The 19471-nt window shown below is 30.1% G+C and overlaps 1 protein-coding gene and 1 pseudogene across 2 annotated transcripts; both read right to left on the reverse strand.

The window, feature by feature from the left end:
• Positions 1–617: 617 nt before the first annotated feature.
• LOC107642551 (protein MID1-COMPLEMENTING ACTIVITY 1-like) lies at positions 618–5568 on the reverse strand (annotated as a pseudogene). Its single transcript, XR_015883494.1, has 7 exons — positions 5159–5568; positions 3794–4203; positions 3466–3566; positions 2989–3060; positions 2426–2532; positions 2144–2237; positions 618–906 (listed from the first exon to the last, which is right to left on the reverse strand). The product of XR_015883494.1 is annotated as a protein MID1-COMPLEMENTING ACTIVITY 1-like (transcript).
• Positions 5569–15502: 9934 nt separating this feature from the next.
• LOC107642552 (GDSL esterase/lipase EXL3-like) lies at positions 15503–19471 on the reverse strand. Its single transcript, XM_021122868.2, has 5 exons — positions 19177–19471; positions 18956–19086; positions 17998–18225; positions 17658–17913; positions 15503–15774 (listed from the first exon to the last, which is right to left on the reverse strand). Exons 1-5 carry the CDS (start codon positions 19469–19471, stop codon positions 15581–15583), a joined length of 1104 nt encoding a protein of 367 aa, XP_020978527.1. The 3' UTR covers positions 15503–15580.

The following is a 19471-nucleotide window of genomic DNA, read 5'->3' on the forward strand; positions in this document are numbered from 1 at the left end:
TTTTATCTTGATAATATTTTTTATAAAATCACAATACAAAAAATTAAATATAGAATGCCATAAAAAAATAAGAATGACAATATTATTATCCTATGTATTATTATATAAAATTAAAACTAAATAAGACTAACAAAATCCAAACACATTTTCTTGAAAAAAATATCTTTTTTAAGGGATTTTTAAATCTTATTATATGAAGTTAAAATTAAAATAAGACTTTTTTTTTCTTTAATTCTTTTTATCTTTTTTCCTTTAATTCTTAACAAAATCCTAACACATTTTCTTGGAAAAATATATATGTTTTTATGGGGTGTTCAAATCTGACTCCATCCAATTCAATTAAATCACTTATCTAATTTAGTTCTAAACTTCTAATCTACTCTAATTCAATCTAATCTAGTATACTGACAGTACAAGTACCGAATAGCTAGGACTAGGAGCCAGGAGGGTCCCTTTTTTTTTTGGAACAATATTCTCCGTGATTCCATTCCAAAATTATGACTAATATATTCTTGAAAGCTAAAGACCCAACAAAAAAGGGGTTTAAAGTCCCATAAAATATAAAGTAAAAAAAAAGTCCCATAATATATCGTGACAAACATACCAATATACCATGATACTAAACAACTAAAATCAAATTATATTAAACAAGGAAACCAATACATCAGTGGCTAAATCTGTAAGCTTTACACATGGGTAATGAGGCCAGAGGTATTGAGGGAAAAGGAAAAAAAGAAAAAGGAAATACATAGTTTCTGTCTTGCTATGAGTCCCAATAGCCAATTGCCTCTATTTAATATGTGGTTCAAACACTCCTGAATCCCTAAACAACCAAAATACAATCTCATTTGTTCTAAGATTCCATGTACTGGGAAGGTGGAGGGCTTGTTTTGGTCTTCTCGCGATCTGCAAGTGATTCAACATTAAACATAAAATAGCTTTTGTTAGAATATAATTAAGATCAATTAGATCAATTAGCATTATTTAGCCTATCTTTTTCGTATTGTATCATTCCACACAAATCTTCTCTACTGCACTCTCTTACCCTTTCTAACATGGTATCAGAACCATGGTATCCTCTTTGCAGAAAATAAGTTATTTTTCTTCTGGTGAAATCACCGTATGTTCATACTTTTCTTTCGTGACAATTTTTTTTCCTTATCTTTTGTCCATGCTTTGATGCTTTCTCACCTCACCGATTAGTTTATTCACTACTTACTTATTCTCATAGAGAAACCATATGTTTTCCATCACTTTTTGATAGTTTATCATCTCGTATCTGCACTTTCTCCAGGCAGTTCCATCTGCGCTTTCTCTAGGCAATTCTATCTGTACTTGTTCTATCAGTTTATGCATTTTTTTTATTTCGTTGTTTTAAATAAGTTTCAAACTCAAGTGATGTTAGAGTATGATTAGGATCAATTAACATTATTTAACATATTTAAATATTTATTATAGGATATTACATCTTTATTATTTCGATTCTCTTAGCACCCTCTTATATTATATCATTCTCGATAACTTGAATACACTCAAACCTTTTCTCTATCGTTCTCTCTTACCTTTTTCTAACAGCTTTGATGAAATGCAAATTCATATTTATAACAAAAACAACTAGACCAAGAAAACCAAGCTGGATACAATTCAATTATGACTTTAGATTATATTCTATTTGTCATTTAATTCCACCATTATGGATATGTTAATGTGTCACAGTAAATGGGAAAAAAAACTTCTAAGTGTGAAGGATTGAAGTGATAACATAAGATATTAATCATCATTGACTTTTATCATGGGCCCCACTACCTTGATTCAAGGATAATTAGATTCTCACTTTCTTACTTTAACAACTTCTTCACTTTAGAAGAACTTGATCCTGGTAAATGCAATGTGTTATGGTTATGTGGCATTACCAGCACATGTTAGCTAATCTCATCTCATGACTAGACTAAAATGACCCACCAAAATGCTGATTTGGATCTGCAGGGGACTAAAATTACTTGGGACTACAAAGCCCAAGACTAAAGTGAAGCTTCACTCCAATTCAAGAGGTTTTTCTGAGAAAATGAAGAGACAAGACCAAAACACTTGTCTAAAGTTATGAATATTATGCACAAGATGCAGAAGAATGAGTAGGACATACCACTAACTCCGCGGATCTCCACTTCTCTCCATTCTTGCACAAGGGCACAGCAGCAACACATCAAATGAGATAGAAAATCATCAATAAAGCCTCCCTGAAATAGAATTTAAATGTTAATACTTAAACATTTCATAGAGACTGGAAAATGCACACAAATTAATACTAATTCCTGAATTCCATTGTATTGCTCGCGCCTTAGCAAATATACTTTATGCATCTTCAATGAAGCTAACAACATCTAAATACAAACACAAATAAGAGAAGAGATTTAGCAAGCATTACGGTGATGTTCAACATCTTCCGAAGCTTCCTCCTTATGCAGCAGGTATAACAACAGCAAGACAAAACCAATGAATATGCCATCAATTCACTACATGCATCTCCAGAAGCTGAAAAAACACAACTAAAATTAAAGTAGCGGGACCTTAATAATCTTTTGAGCATTTCAAATTAACTGGATTGAAGAAGTGCATACAGTGAGAAGTATTTGCACTCTGGATTAAAAAATGCAGCATTAATCTTTAAAAAGAAGGTCTGAATGACATAAGAGTATTCTTCACAGTATGAGAAAGTGCAGATTGATATAAATGTTCAGTTCAATTGATGAAATAAAGATTTCAGATTGCATCATGATTGCTTCTCACAAAAGTATCGGTAACCAGGGAAAGATACTAGGTACAAAATTAAAATTGAAGCCAAATATAAGATTGATATAAACTTGACAAACTTAAACTCTAGACTTGTTGGAAAGAAACAGCAAGAACCATTTGAAAAGAAATAGCACATAGATGTAGATTCATCACATTTAGTGCTAGCAGTACTGGAATAGATTATGACCAACTTACATATGGGCCTGCCTTTTGCAACAGTGGCAATCTTTGAAAATGTTCCACAAGGATAGAAAAATGTCTTCATACCTGCAGATCAACGGCCATATTTAATATTTATTACTTGAGAAGAAAGGTATAGCAAAATCGGAGAGTTCTCCTGTAACCTTGTTCTTTTATTAAAAAACACATTGTCGAAAGAAAGAGAGGTTATACTCAATGAGACTACATATTGGAAACTATTCAAGCATAATTCAACATGCAAAGTAAGAAAAAAAGAGAAATGAAGCTTCCGCAATTAACAAACTTTCCTCTAGTAGTAGTCTCACTCAACTGCTCAAGGTTCAGGGAGAAACAGACTTCTAGCAACAGTATATAGCCAACTTTATCAAATAATTTTCATTTAATTCGATTTAGTTGTCCTTTTTTCATCAAATCAAGGGTTTGGCAACATCTTGTGCAAATCTAATGAAAATCAAGCAGGATAGAACTTACAAAGAGAAGGTTCAGAACAACAGCCAAGTAAATCAGTATGCCAGTCTTCCTGCTGATATGAACCTCCATTTGACAGCAGATCCTTTTGGCAAACTGCTGATCTGTTTCAGTTTGGGCATATAAGCATCATTAAAAGAATTATGAAAACATGGGATTGAAGAAGCAGGAACTGTAGAGTAGTAAAAAAAAAGTAAAACTAAGGGGAAAATTTAGGTCTTCCTGGATGTCAGAAGTGCATGAGTTCACTCAAGATTCACAAAATATTGTCATTGTTGGTCAACTAATTATCTCGAAATACATATTAAGGTTAAGGAAGATGAATAATGACCTTGATGTGGAAAGTGGGTCACTTTTAACTTGGTATTTTTCACTAGATGAATGGTCGTTGTCATTATCTACATCATTATAGTTGTATTCCTCCTTCTTATGAACCTTGTCAGTCTTCTCTGGAAGAGTATGAGCTGCAATTTCTGTGACATCTAACAACCGTTGAATGACTTGACATTGATTCATATCAAGATTTGCTTGTGAACGTTGTAGCTCTAGTCTAAGCTTTTCATTTTCTTTTTTAAGTGCTTCGGTGAATGAACAGTTGGGATATGAACAAGAAAGTGTTTTCTTCAGCATTGCAGCATCATCTTTGTCAGGATCTGGTTTTAAAATAACTGTCTGCACCTTTTCATCCTCAACATCCAGTGTGTACTCACGTTGATCCTTTTCAATAACTTCAAGTCTCTCCTGAATATTCCAGAGAATCAATAGATTTTTAACCCCTTTTGTTTTTTGACAAAATGATTTTTATGGAAAATGCTACAAGATAAGTCACAATATAAAGCAAACATAACTGTCCCTATAAATGTTAGGGAAAAAGTAAAATCTACAAGCAAAATGATGCAGGTTGTGCAAAACGCTCACATGTACTATCAACACTCAAAACATGGGGAAAAGCAACTCCGATTTGAATAGTTGCTCAATTGGTTACATCTTCGGCTACTGCCTTTTGCATACTTTGGTCAAAGTAATACCAACTCTATCTAGATCTAAAACATATCATTTCAACTAACATATGTTGGGGTCGTCCTATCCTCAGCATAAAATGCTTATCACAAAGCATTGGGAAATTTCTTATGATTGCCAAGAAATATGAATCAAAATGCTTTGAGTTTCAAAAGGTGCATTAAGCCGAATGCTATTTAAACTAGTTAACTGTACATCCCATCTTTCTGAATTCTATTATCTAGTGTATCAGATTCAACCACATGCCCACTGTTTCCACCCCCCACACACCCACACACCAAAATGAAAAAAAGAAAGAAGAAAAAAAAAAAGGGTAATTAATCAATAAACAGAATAGTCTAGGACAATCTAATTCCTGCCAAAAAAATATTCCATACCACCAAGAGTTAGGCATCACTTGAATGAAGCAATCCCCATATCAAAACTTGACAGCTTCAAACTAAAACATTGCTCAATGTTGAAGCTGAGAGAAAAACTTCAACAAATGTTGAGAATCAGTCAAAAGTTGGACTCCCAGTCTATTATTTTTTCACATAAGGATTAACTGAATTATACCCCCTCTACCAAAACACAAAATTCAACCGAAAACTCTTTCCTCTTATTTTCTTTTTATGACCAAAACACAAAATTCCAATTCAGAACAAGACATAGCATTGTGAAGAACAAAAATAGCTACCCTGACTCGAGCATTGTCAACAAGAGTGATGAGCGGAACGAGCCGCAAGTATCTGTCAATCTCGTTCTGTGCCTTCCTGAACTGATAAACAATGTTCCATCCCATGGCCAGCAAGTAGAGGTAGCTCCTGTCCTGACAACTATTCACCAATATATATGACCTTCTGAGAGCATCCTCAAGCTGCTCCAATGGCTCCCTTGTCTCAGGGTACCTCTTCAGCTCCGAGATCTTCAGCTGCTCCAACAAGTTCCCAATCAACTTGAGATGCTGTGCAAATTGCCTGCAGTTTTTCTTATGCATCCTCGCCGTGCTCGCCGCTTTCACAATCAACCCAATCAAACGCACTGCATCTAGACCAGTTAACTGAGCCACATTGCAATTTCCCCCATATGATCCCAAGGAGACGCCATTGCTTTGCTCCCTCCAAAATCAAAATCAACCCTAAATTACAGATATGTAAGCCTCAGCTCAAATCTCTAATTTCCATAATCATTTTTTTTTTTCAAATTAGAAATTGCAAGACATGAATAGTGTTCATCCATTTGTTTTTTCCTACCTCTGTTTAGTGGTTAAGCAAATAATAACATTGAGTTCCCTAAGCTTTTGATGGTTGAAAATGATTATGCGAAGAAGCAAGAAAATTCTTCAACAGTGGAGGACTTTGTGTGCCGGATCAAGCCTCCTTCTGGAAAATGTTTCTCAGAGACAGCATTGACCCTACAAGATTTGAATAATCAGAAACAAGAGCATGCAAAACATAGCAAACATTCTTTTTCTTTTTAAAAAAAAATAAAAAATATCAATAGTAATAATTAACATTAAACTACAGAAAAAGAAGAAGAAAAAACAGTAACTCAGAAATTCAAAGACATGCTACCTAACATGCATGAATACACATCGCAAAATAATCAATCACCAGCTCCAGAAGAAAAATGTAATTATCATTTATTTATTTATTCCATTATTTAATTTAGTTTACCTTTTTCTTGCTTCTAAGAAGTGGTTACGTTACGTGAAATGGGCAAAAGGAGCGTCATAAACACGGAAGAAGTAAAACATTGAATTCAGTTAAGGGCAGACATTGCTTTGCGAGAAGGAGGACTTGCTCCTCTGAAATACTGTTTGTCTCTCTCTCGCACACTCTCTTTCTCGCTCTTATCTCTCGGTTCGGTGTCGTTTGTGCAGAGCACGGGAGTGCTTGGTGCAGAACTCAAAGTACCAGAGTGCCCTCCGTTTAGTCGCGTAATTACGAGGGTACCACTATTGTATGCTTAATAAAATCTATAAAAATAACGTAACTTTATATTAGAAGGTAACGACGTGATAGTAACTGACACGGACAGATTGACCCTTCAAGAAAAGTTTTTATAGCTAAGAGGAGACGGAAGGCTGAAGGGGTTCTCATTGACTCGTTGGTCATATTTTGTTACTAAAAGATGCAAAGCCAGCTGGCACTTCAAGCTGTGTGCGTTAGTAGCAGCTTTCATAATGCCTACCCACGTGAAACAAAATTACGTATTAGACAACAACCAAATCAAAATACATACAACCACATATTTTTCTCTTCACGGCTAGCTTTTAATAAATGGATAAATTTTGTATTTGTTATTTTATAAATATGTATTTTAAAAGTATTATAAAAAATATTTTATTAATTTATTTAAAATATCAATTTTTTATGTTTTAAATATATTAAATAAAAGTTTTAACTTTAAAAATATGTCTTTAGAATACAAATTAGTTAACTAATATATTGTTTTATATATTTTTTAATAAAATAAATAGTTGTTAGAATAATAAAATCTTATATAATAGAATAATTAAATATATTATAGAATATAATTAATTCTTTAAAATAAAATTATTAAATTTTTAAAAATACTAAATATTAAAATATGATAATTAATAGTTCCAAAAGTTTAGTGGTATGGCTTTGGAAAAATTTTATTGGGAAAAGTTAATTAAGCTATTATAATTTTTTTTTCAATGACTGGATTTGATGTGTGATAGTTATATATATTAAAGTTAAATTATTCAGAAACTTTAGATTAAATTTCATCAGATGTATTTGAGAAGAGATAAGTAAAGTTTGTGCTAATTATTTTTAGTAGATCGACATTTTAAGTCAAATTAATACAATTATGTTAAATATGCATTAAGATTATTTATTAAAATTAATCAACAATATAAATATATATTAAAATATAAAATATTTTTAAAATATATTTAACAACATATATATTTATTCATAAATATATTATAACAAATTTTAATAATTGATATATAAATAGTATTTTTAAAATTCATATCTAGTCATGGATTGGAGTTGTAGATTTCCAAATCCAAATAAGGGGGTATAGATGAGCAAAGAGGAAAAAGAAAAACAGTTATGACGCCAACAAGGAGCCCAAGAGGTATTAAAAAATAAAAACAACCATTTGTACCATGAACTTTACGAATCCTGAAAAAAGTACCAATTAGAGAAGGAAACTAATGTTATATTCATTAAAGATGGATTTCATACGACAAAAGTATCTAAATCCTAAATTTATGTTGACTTTTTAATAAAATTTCAGAATTATCCCATATCATTTATCTTCAATCCTTCTTCTCTTCTTTCCCAAATCTCAAACACCTCCATTTATTCTCATTTTTTTTATTCAAAAAATTTAAAAAAAAATATAATTATAAAAAATTAACAAAAATAATAAAAGAAAAGATTAAAAATAAGTTGTGTCCCTTATTAGTGTCTGTATCTTTTCTGTCAGGATTGACACAAAATACATTAATTCAGTGTCTCTGAACACAATGTCTCTGTCCATATCTCATATGTCAAACACGATTTTGTGTCTCTGTGTTTCTATCACAGTGTCTTGTCCTTGAAAACAAATGCAGCATAACATCATAAATTTTTTGTAAAAAAATAGTCCTGACAAAAAATACCTGACCCATCAAAAAAGTCTGCGTATTAATTAAGCGATGCAAGTTAAGCAAATTTTTTAAGTTTGATGATTTCAAATTTCCAGTCCAACCCATCTTTTTTGGCGGATTACGTGGACTAACTTAGCGAATTTTGGCCTGCTTGCCATTTTTAGCGGCGACGAATCCGACGATGGGGTGGAGCTTGAGAAGGGAGCGCCATTGGATAAAGTTCACTTGACTTAGAAGAGAATGAACTAGTGAAACAACAAAATAAGCCCTAATTTATTTTTAAAGAGAATAAAGTTAAAATTTAAAAAATTAAATAAAAATATTTTAAAAAAAAATGTTATCAAAATTTTAATTTCTACATTAAAATTTTTTGATTTTTTGTGTTTTCGCTTTAAAAATACTAAAAAAACTGAAATTTTATATTTTGACACTAAATTTTAATTTTATTCTCTAACCACCGGATATAAATACATAATATTGAGTTTTACTTTCCTAATTTCATTTCCAGCAAATAAACACACAATGTGGACTAAGGGGTCACCGATGGAAAACAAGAAGCTGTAATTAGAAACACAAAAATGGAAGGGAGATAGGGGCATACGGCAAGATCGATGACGATTGAACATCCATTTGTTGAATTTTTGTGTGGCAATTGGGAGGTTGTGTAAGACTTGGAAGTGGAACATGACAGAGAGAGCAAATGTAATGAGTCGCACATGGCCCTTCACTTTTCAATACCTAAATAATTGTACCTTCTAGTTCTAGTAAATTGTTGGGAAATGATAATAATATAATTTTGTTTTTTCCTGATTGATACGTGTACATCACAGTCACCTTGTTAATAAAAAAGTTGATTCTCAAGACTAATCTGTCATTTGTTAAACTCTTTCCGCCACTAGCGGGTTCACCATGCATGCGTGCGGTCCATTAATTAGGCACTTGTTTTTTATTACTAAGATATAATGATGGATTCATAAATTTTATAAGAGAAGGGTTAAATTAAATATAAAATAAATTAAAATATAATATAATAAAAAAAATTAATAAAATATAATTTATAGTATATAAATTAAAATTAATAATTATATTATATAAAAATTAATATTTAATTATATATTTTAAATTTTTAATATTTTTAAATTTATTCTGTAATATTTTATATAACTAAAATAGTTAGTTTATTATCTAAAATAAATTCTAAAATATTTTTTTAACACATATAATCATATAATTATCATATAATTTGTTAAAAATTTATTTTTTATCTTGTTTTAAAATTTTATTTTAATAATTTTTATTATTTAAAAAATCTATTTAATTATTATTATTACCATAAAAATAATTAAAACAAATTTTTTTTTATAGTTGTTACTTTTTTACATTAATCCAAATCTATATTTTTTAATTATTTATATATTTATATATTTTTATTATTTTTTAAATTTATTTATTAATTGCTACTAATATATTATAATACACATTATAATTTATACCTATTAAATTATTAACATGTATATATTTTTTAGTGTGTTAATATACTAAAATATATGATATTATAATAATAATAATAATAATAATAATAATAGTATTAATTTTTTAAAAAAAAATTGGAGGACTATAGCCACCTTAAATCCTTTAAATCCGCCACTACTAAGGTGACAGCTTTTTTACAATTTTCGTGAGAAAAAAAGTTAATGACGGTTTTGTTATAAATACAGAAAACAATAAAATTAATCAGGAGATCATTTAAACAATTTTATTTACTAGAGACTTAGTAATTATTGTCAATTCCTGAATAAGATCATTTAATGATTTCACCCCCAAAGCCATACCATATAAATATCACAAATATTACATGTATAATTAATTTATGAGTAAAGGATCATTTTTGCCCCCAATGTTTGGGATAAATTTTAAAGTTGTTCCTAACATTTCAATCGTCCTATTTAAATTTCTAACATTTTAAAATTGACTCGATGTTGTCCTGCCGTTAGGAATCTGTTAATGAAATTGACGGCGGGACAAAATTGAGATGATTTTGAAACGTTATGCATAACACTCTAACTATCAAAATGTCACGCTTCCGCCTGCGCCACTCTCATAGCTCTCGAGTATTAAAACTTAAACTGTATTTTTCAAAACATATATCCATACTTACAATACAAATTACAATACTTATAAAGAATATATATATATATATATATATATATATATATATATATATATATATATATATATATATATATCTTTACAAACATTACATAATACAAAATCCTATCCCTCATACAAAATGTGAAAAGTCAAAGGCGAGGGAAACATCCTTAAAATAATACAAAAATATCGTGTAAATATAAAAGTAAAACTCTTCCAAACTTCGTCGTCCATATCCTGAAAAAAGAAAAGACCTGTAGGGGAGTGAAAACATCGTCCTCGCTGGTTCTCACTATGGGGTTAGAGAATTGCTATAATAAGATATATAAAAATAAAACTGTTTTTAAAGTACAATGATTAATAGACGCCTTATGAATCTTTTCAAAACTAAAGATTATATTCCAAAGATCTGAAATCCTTTTTAAAAGAGAAATCCGTTAATTCTTCAAAAATCCAAAACTTCTTTAAAAGTTTTTCCTAGACAGCATAAATGACCAAGCTGTTCCAAGCATAGGTTCATTAAGTCTATGCTGAACCAGCATAGTTTTTCATACTTTACTAAACCAGAAATACAAACCAAACATGGCCCTCGGCCCAAACAATTCAGTCAATGTCCAATTCATCACAATCCACTCAATTTCAGTCACAAACACAAGTAAGAAGGTTCAAACACAATCAAGCAGTTACATCAAGTAGAGCAATTAGCAATTAGACATATCTATTCACATAGGCAAACCAATTACAATATGCACACCCAAACAATGTCACATAGATGCAAATGATGAATGTCTGCCCTATGACTGATGAGTCTCATCTGTCGGTTATAAAGCCAAACCCAACATATCCGGTAGCTAACCCTGAACAGAACACCAAACACGGAGTAAGTGGGACAACGCCGCAACCTTTGCATCTTACCCGCGTACTCAGAGCAGGGGACAACTTCACCCTGTCTCTTACCCAGGTGGTGTTACAGTTCTCAACCCGAAGCAAGCGGCGATAGAATTCCACCCTTGCATCTTACATGGGGTTTCGAACTCTCAACTGGAGCAAGTGGATAACACCATTGTATCTTACCCGACAATCTTACCTCTTACCCGGAGCAAGTGAATAACACTACTGCGTCTTACCCGAAGGCATATTTCAATCAATTTTAAGTTCATTTTCATTATCCTTCCAATTCATTCATAATCATTTTCACTTTCTCAACAATCCACATCAAGTAAATCATCATTCATGCCATATATCACTTTTTCCTCAAATCACTTTTCTTTGAAAACAACAATCAAACTCATCTTTGTCTTAATTTCAAAATCCTTCTCATATCTCAAGTTATTTCAATCTCCCAAGCCACTTTTTTCTCAAAATCAATTCCTTTTTTAAAAGAGAGTTACTTTATGTAACATTTTCTCAAAACTTACAAACAATTCCAAAATCATATTAAATGGAAATTTTCTTTGAAAAGACTCAAAATCCTCCTCATTGAAACCATCCTTTTAACTACTTTTAAATCGGAATTATCAATTAATTATTCTGGCAAGGTCTCAAGACTTTAAGGAAGAACAACCAAATCCCTTTTCTTAAATTTATTAAAATTCTTGAAAAATCATGTTTTCCTGATTTGAATTAAATCAAGCGAAATCCAAATAAAACCAAATCATTTAGAACCGAATACCCATCCGTTTGAACCAAAATAATTTTTAATTTCATTCCTTAAAACCAATTCCTTAACTTTTTCAAAACATCACAAGCGAAGTCAGTCGATCAAAGTCCATTTACTTATAAATTCACTGAAGCTCCTCCGAATGAAATTCTTAAGTCAAATTCAAAAGCATAAGCCCTTCTCACATTTAAAACAGCCTCAAAACATAAGTCTTTTTTAATTGGTTTGCACTCAAAATGTAATACTTTTCTTAAGAAACAAAGCTCCACCACAATTCTCTTTGCAATAATTCAATTCAAGACGTAATTCATCACTTTCTTAAATAGTTCAAATAAAATAATATAAGTCTTAAGTTCAAATTTTCTAAATAACTTTTCAAATAAAGTCTTGGATTTTATAGAAATTTCGGCAGCACCTCTCTTAAAACTTGGACTTTACCACCCTTTCCGGGTCCCAACCAAAACATTCCGCAACCATTTCCAACGGGTTCAAAACTAAATTAGTTTTCAATAAAACAAAATCCAGACTTTCAAACTTTAAAAATCATATCAAACCAAACCAATTCAGAAATCTCCAATTTTAACAAATCAGTTAATAATTCAATCAATACACAACCGTATTCATCCAAAACAAGCCAGGCAATTCATAAGACTTGCATAATCACTAAAAATGCATTTTCGCACATCCATATTAATTTATAACAATTCCAATTACAAAATTAAGTTTTTAGAAAAAGCCCCTACCTCGACAATCTGAAACCCAAAAACCAAATGCGTCAAGGAAACATTTTCTATTAGCGCGCAATCCGCGTCAGCCGCAACCACAGCAACCCTAATCACGGCACGTGAGAATCGAAACTTAAACTTAAAACATTAATGTTGCAAGGACCTTAGAAACATATAACAGAACAGCGGCTAAAAGAACCCCTTTCGGCTTCAGGCTCCACAACAGTTTCATTTTCGCGAGCAGCAACTTTGATTGATGACAGTAGTGGCGTCTTGCGTGACAACGACAAGGCTGGACAGTGACGGTGACGGTGCGCGAAGACAACCCGTCCAACTCGCGCGAGCTCCCTAGTGACGGCCCTGGCAGTGATGAGGATGAACGACGGCGATGCGGTTGGCATGTTCGGCGGTGACAAGCTGGGTCCCTCACTCTCCTCTTCTCCCTCGTTCCTTTCCTTTCTTCCTCTGTCTTCCTTCCTCTTCTCCATTTTTTCCCTCTCTGCTTTCGTTTCTCTTTTTTTTTTTTTTTTTTTTCTGAATGTAGGTTTTGGGGATTTAGGGCATAAATTATGAATTGTAATATTAGGGTTAAAATTAGGAATTTTTTGGACTATGATAAAATATACACAAGTAATATAACAATTTAGGATTCAAATATAAATACGATAAAAATTAATTTTGAAACACATAATTTTATTTATTAATTTATCAATGAATTTAGAAAATTATTTTTAATTTAAATTATAGAATGAACATATTAATCATATCTTATAAAATACAGTTAAAACCTAAAATGTTAATTATCTAAATTAAATAATATGACTTTTCATTATTTTTCTATCATCGAGACTTTAATTTTAATTTATATAAAATAACTGATTATAATAAAAATTGTTCATAAATATTAATTGTTTAAACTTAAAGTATTTACAAAAATTAATTTAATCATTTTTAACAAATTAATTTCTGAGGACTCAATTTAATAAAATAAATCGTAATTCAATCATAATAAAATTACCTAAAAATCTTAATTAATTTAAAATGAAATTATCTCCGAATGTATACATAATTTTCATTTAAATACTTAAATATTTAATAGCGCAATAAGTTAGCCTCGTGTTAAAGTCAATCAATTAAATTTGTAATTAATTAACATTTTACTTTCTTTCTTCTTCCACGCGCATAGTTGCAAGCTACTTTAATCGGATAAATTTAGTTACCTATATATCTATAAGAATTTTTTCGTATAAAAGATAAATGAAAGATTTTATTCTATTTTATTTATATTGTGACACATCAATAATATGAGTCATATTTATTATTTAAAACTAAATTTTTTAAAACTACCTAAAAACCATAGTTAAATAAAAATTTTCATATTCTTTTAACTAAATAACTATCTTTTTCTTTCCAACATGACTATTATATCATAATCTAAATAAAATAAAATCTCATATTTACTCTTACAGTAGTTAAAAAAATTCTGATATGGTTGTTAGATTCTATGTGTTTTTCATTATAATTATATTATTATACATTAAAATAAGCCTTATATTTATTTGACAACCCAACTTATAAAACATAATCGTAGGCCACCGAAGAAATGCACCTTCTTCTGTATGTGTAGTGTGCTATCCACGTGACCCACTATATCCACGTCACGTTGGCACACGAACGGTGCTTTATGCGAGTAGAAATGTTATAAAAATAAATTTTATTATTTTGTAAAAAAATTAGTTATTAATATATAAAAATATAAATTAAAAATATATTATTAAATTATTAAATAAAAAAATTAAATTAATAATTAAAAATAATGGTAAAAATAAATAAATTCAGATTTTTTGTTAAGTGAGTGGCGCGTAGTGAGTAATGCATAGAATATTTATATACGAATGCTTTATTCTGGTTGAACTAATTATTAATTAATAAATATAATTAATGACTCTTTATGATTAGACCACAATCTTTAACTAGAGACAAACTGCGAGACTGCTGGCAACGCAAATAAAGTAACTTCCTATTAAAGTATTGTATCTTTATATGTATAAATTATTAGTTAGTACAACTAATTGTTTTGTCACGGGCAAAATGGAATAATAATATATGTATCGTGTATACTTTTGTATTCAACATATATAATTAGGAAGTTACCAAAAAAAAAAAAAAACATATATAATTAGGTATAGATGTATGTGACCTTATCAAAGTCTGAACCCTTTAATTTGCTGTGTTTTTCTTTCCCCTTGGACGGGACTCCTGAAACTTGTTTAAACTAACTAGTGAATTAATCACTAGATCAAATCAACTTGGTTGACATCAATAGTTTTTTTTTTTTTTTTTGGTTTCCCACGGTATCCCCCAACCCGGCAGGTCAAGGACTAATCCGTCGCGGTACTGAGCTCCATTTAAGGGTTTGCCGCTGGCCAATGGATTGCTGCATGCACAAGGCGGGATTCGAACTCTCGACACTTGCTTAAGCGGACTAGTGAGCTAACCACTAGACCAACCCAACTTGGTTACATCAAAAGTTTTTTTAATCTTTCTATTTTTGTTCGGAACTATTTTGGGACAAACTATCATCAGTTTTACTTTTACATGATTCCTGACCCAAAAACCTGAACAATATTTTTGGATTGGATTAGTTATTAAGGACCCAATTGTTCAACAAAGCCCAAGTTTCCTAACGCATTCCTTGTAAGTTACCAAGTTCTGAAGAGTCATAGGCGACGGAAAAATGATTCTCCTGATTTGGTGTTGACATTTGAAAATATATAATGTCTGTCTTTTTAGTCAATTTTCTTTATGATCTCTTTGACAAGGATATCATTTCCAATTGGGATGACTAAGAGTTTTCCGTTAAACCACATAGCTAGGTGAACTAAACAAGAAGACATACATTAAGTTACAAATAAAAAAGTATATGAATGAAGAAGTAACAATACATAGTGAGAGTCAAAAGAAGTCGTTGATTTTGTGACGGAGAACCATAGAAGTGATCAATTTATAGGCTTTCTCCGTAGGATGGTAACTATCCCAGAATATATAGTTTGAATCATCCGTACATGTGTTTATGCTGAGGGAGTTGCAGGACATGCTCGCTTCTATAATTCCTGTTCCACAGCATCCTTTGTCTACTACTTCAAAATCTACATCAACAGTTACCATATACATATAAATTTAATGCAAGGCAATACCATGCAACTGAACATGTGCTAGCTAGCTAGCTAGTGAGATAGATATGGAAGTATGGAGCTCTATTATATATACGTATGTACGTACATATTGTTTTATGTTGGTAGTTGAGCTATATCTATTGCCATACCCATGTGATATGATATGATACCATGATAATTAATGAAGGGTGCTTGCTCCAATACAGATTTGAAGTATACGTAGATATAGAAAAAGAGAAAAGAGGGAGGGAGTCCCATTCATTCATTGCTCAATATGAATTATAATTCAGGTTTAATTATTTATAATGAATTATAATTTAACCTTAATTATCATTATTTTTTTGTTTGTAACTGATATTTTTATTAATAAAGTATCATTTTTCTCCCCAACGTTTGGAGTAAGTTCCAAAGTTGTCTCTAACGTTTCAATCGTCTTATTTAAGTCCCTAACGTTTAATTATAATTTTATCCTTCAATAATATCAATTTTTTACTGTACATAATACTCAATTATTTTTTAATCACATCTAAATAAATTACACTTAATCACTTTACTTTCATTCTAAATAAATTTATCTTTTTATAATTTTATACTTAAAGAAAATAAAAAAATATTTAGAATAAATTATTCTAAAATCTTTAAGGACTTAAATAGGATGATTGAAACATTAGAGACTTACATAGGACGATTGAAATGTTAGGGATAACTTTAGGATTTACCTCGAAATATTAGGGACAAAAACGATACTTTATTCTTGATTTAATGGCTATCATTTTCACCTTAATAACTAAACAGTCATAATATAAATATCATTAATCAGTTATGATCTATGTCTATAAAAATATTTTTTATATCTAATTTAAACAAATACTTATATGATAAACTTTATAAGTTTCATTTAATTATGAACATTCTATATTTATTGATTTTTTATACTTTTTAAATATTTACTAATTCAAGTATTAGAGTATTTTTTGTAGGTATTCATTTACTATATCTTTTGACATTTAATTTATATTTACTTACTCTATCAAAGAAAAAACATATTATAATACCATAAAAAAATGAGTTATATCTCAGAAGTTTTATAAGAGTAAATATTTTGTAAATATCTCTTTTTGTTTAATTCGTTTACATTTGTGTCCCTTTATATGTTATGTATATATTAAACAATGATCTTAGAAAATTAAAAAAAATTAAAATTTATTTTATTTAATATTTATTAATTATCACAGCGATAAATATGTATCTGAGTAAAATACTAACCAGGACTAAGAGTATGAAAACGGTCCAACATTATGATTTATGAACATGCAAGTGAATTTAATGTTAGTCTAGCTAGTCGCTGATTTCTCTATGAATGTTATGTTAAACTAGTATCATCATAACTTACAACATGACTATATTAGACCACTATTTATTATTTGTTTTTATGTAACAAAATAAACACAAAATCAACGTAGTGATTAATTAAAGAATTCATAAAAAAAATATAATATTTGTCTGTCACGCAATTTAAATTTGGTCTTTTTCAATTATACTTCTGACAAATTCTTTTATCATTAAACTATAATATTATTTTAATATTTTTATTGTTTAGCTAAACCATTTAATGTAATATAAGAATTTTTCCCCTTTTACATAATATTAAATGCTAGTCGAATAGTAGGTTTACACATCCGTTTAAATAAATATTATGTTTTAAATATCATTTTATGCATTCACCAATCCATTGACCAATAATAAATCCTTAAATAAAGAGATTCACGATAAATTACTCCTTAATCTATTGAATCGAAGAATATCGTGTATAACAACAAAAATATTACAAGTGGATAGAGAGAGCATTTGATTACCATATTGAGCTGGGTTTTGAATCACATGATCTAATGTGTTGTAAATATCGAGGTAGACGATCCTAGCATCTGGAAACTGTTTATTGAGGAGCTTTGTTTGAGAGAGGAGTTTCATGTTGAATAGAATTGCTGCTTGATTTTCAAAATCTGAACATGCTCTATTTATGCCTCCCTCTACTGTTCTCTGTGACGGCACACACCCTATAATTGGCATGCTAACAACTCCAATCCTCCTAGCACCTACCCCATAAAGCTCCTGCTTCCAAATTCCAATTCATCAACAATCAAGAATTTAGAAATGGGATCTATAATAATTCAATTAAAAACATATATAATATACCTCTAAGAATTTGAAGGCTAGTGAGGCCATTAAGTCAGTGTAAGATGGAATATCATATTGTGATTGTCTAAATGGAAGGTAAGTGTTAGCAATATCATCACTTCCCAGGCACACTATGTATATGCTCTTTGATACTATTGTTTCTGCTCTGTTTTCTCCAACTGCTTCCCTTATCTTCTTTTGGTACTCCCCCAATTTATCTAATTGATCTGATAGTGACATTGCACCCTAAATCACAAGCAATATCAATTATTTAACTACAAGTTAGGGGGTAATAATAATAATAGTAATGTGTATTCTCTTATTAGTTTAAATTTTTATAATAAGTAATTTTATAATTGGAGAATTCAATTCTTATTAACTCTTAAAACATAAAATAAATAGAAAGAAGATATGCAAAATTTTTGCAAAATCCAAAAAAACTCTTAGGTAAAAGAACATAATTAATGGAAATATGATCATTTATATATTTTCTCTCGTGTAAATTTTCAACGCAAACGAATTTATTATTAATAAATAATTTTGTCTGTATTGATGATATTTTAATATGTTTTAATTATTCTGTAGGTCTCTATAGTTTTATTGAATTTTTAATTAGTTCTCTATATTTTTTATACTTTTTTTCTTTTCAATTGAATCATTATATCATATCAAATATTGTAATTAAGTCCCTGGCTCCCTGCCGTTGTTAAATAAAATGAATATGCCTAATACTCGACTGAATATTCTGTATAGTTTAGTAGAATATTCCATTAATTCCAACGTTTTTGTCACAGTGGGGACTACTTAATTACAAAATCTGATACAATATAAAAATCCAACTGAAAAGAAAAAAAAAATATAAAAAACTAATTAAAATTTGATAAAATTATAGATAGCAACAGAATAGTTAAACCTTTCAATATCAATAGAATAATTAAACCTTTCAATATCAATAAAAGATAATAGCGTAGCTTACCGCTACTTTTGAGGTAAGAGGATCGTATCCAGCGCCTCCCGAGGCAAAACTTACACCAGTGAGAAGTTCTTGAAGTTGCAGATTTGGATCGAGATAAGGTGGCAAAATATCTTTTACTCCAAATATTTCAGCTGGAAAAAAATAAAAAAATAAATAATTGAGTTAGAAGATGTTGATTATGTTGACTACTACATGCAATGGCACGTAATTGAAGTTTGTACCAATGAAATCTGAAGGGACTAAACCATTGCTGAACCTCCCATTAGGTTTATATCCTCCAGCAGCAAAGTCTCTACCATATGGTGGGAAATTGCATTTCGCAATGGTTTTGATGTAGTTGTTGTTACCTGTGTCCACTATGGAGTCCCCAAACACAAAGATGGCTGGTACACTTTCATTATTCTTTCCTACATTCTGTTCTTGACAGCTCATACCTTTGACAAAACATGAAATAATAACAAGAATGACTACATGAGAAAGATGACAAGGAATCGCTTCAAAGATAAACCTCATCAT

Source organism: Arachis ipaensis, chromosome B5, assembly GCF_059453495.1.
Source record: "Arachis ipaensis isolate K30076 ecotype BB chromosome B5, ASM5945349v1, whole genome shotgun sequence".
Lineage (NCBI taxonomy): Eukaryota > Viridiplantae > Streptophyta > Magnoliopsida > Fabales > Fabaceae > Arachis > Arachis ipaensis.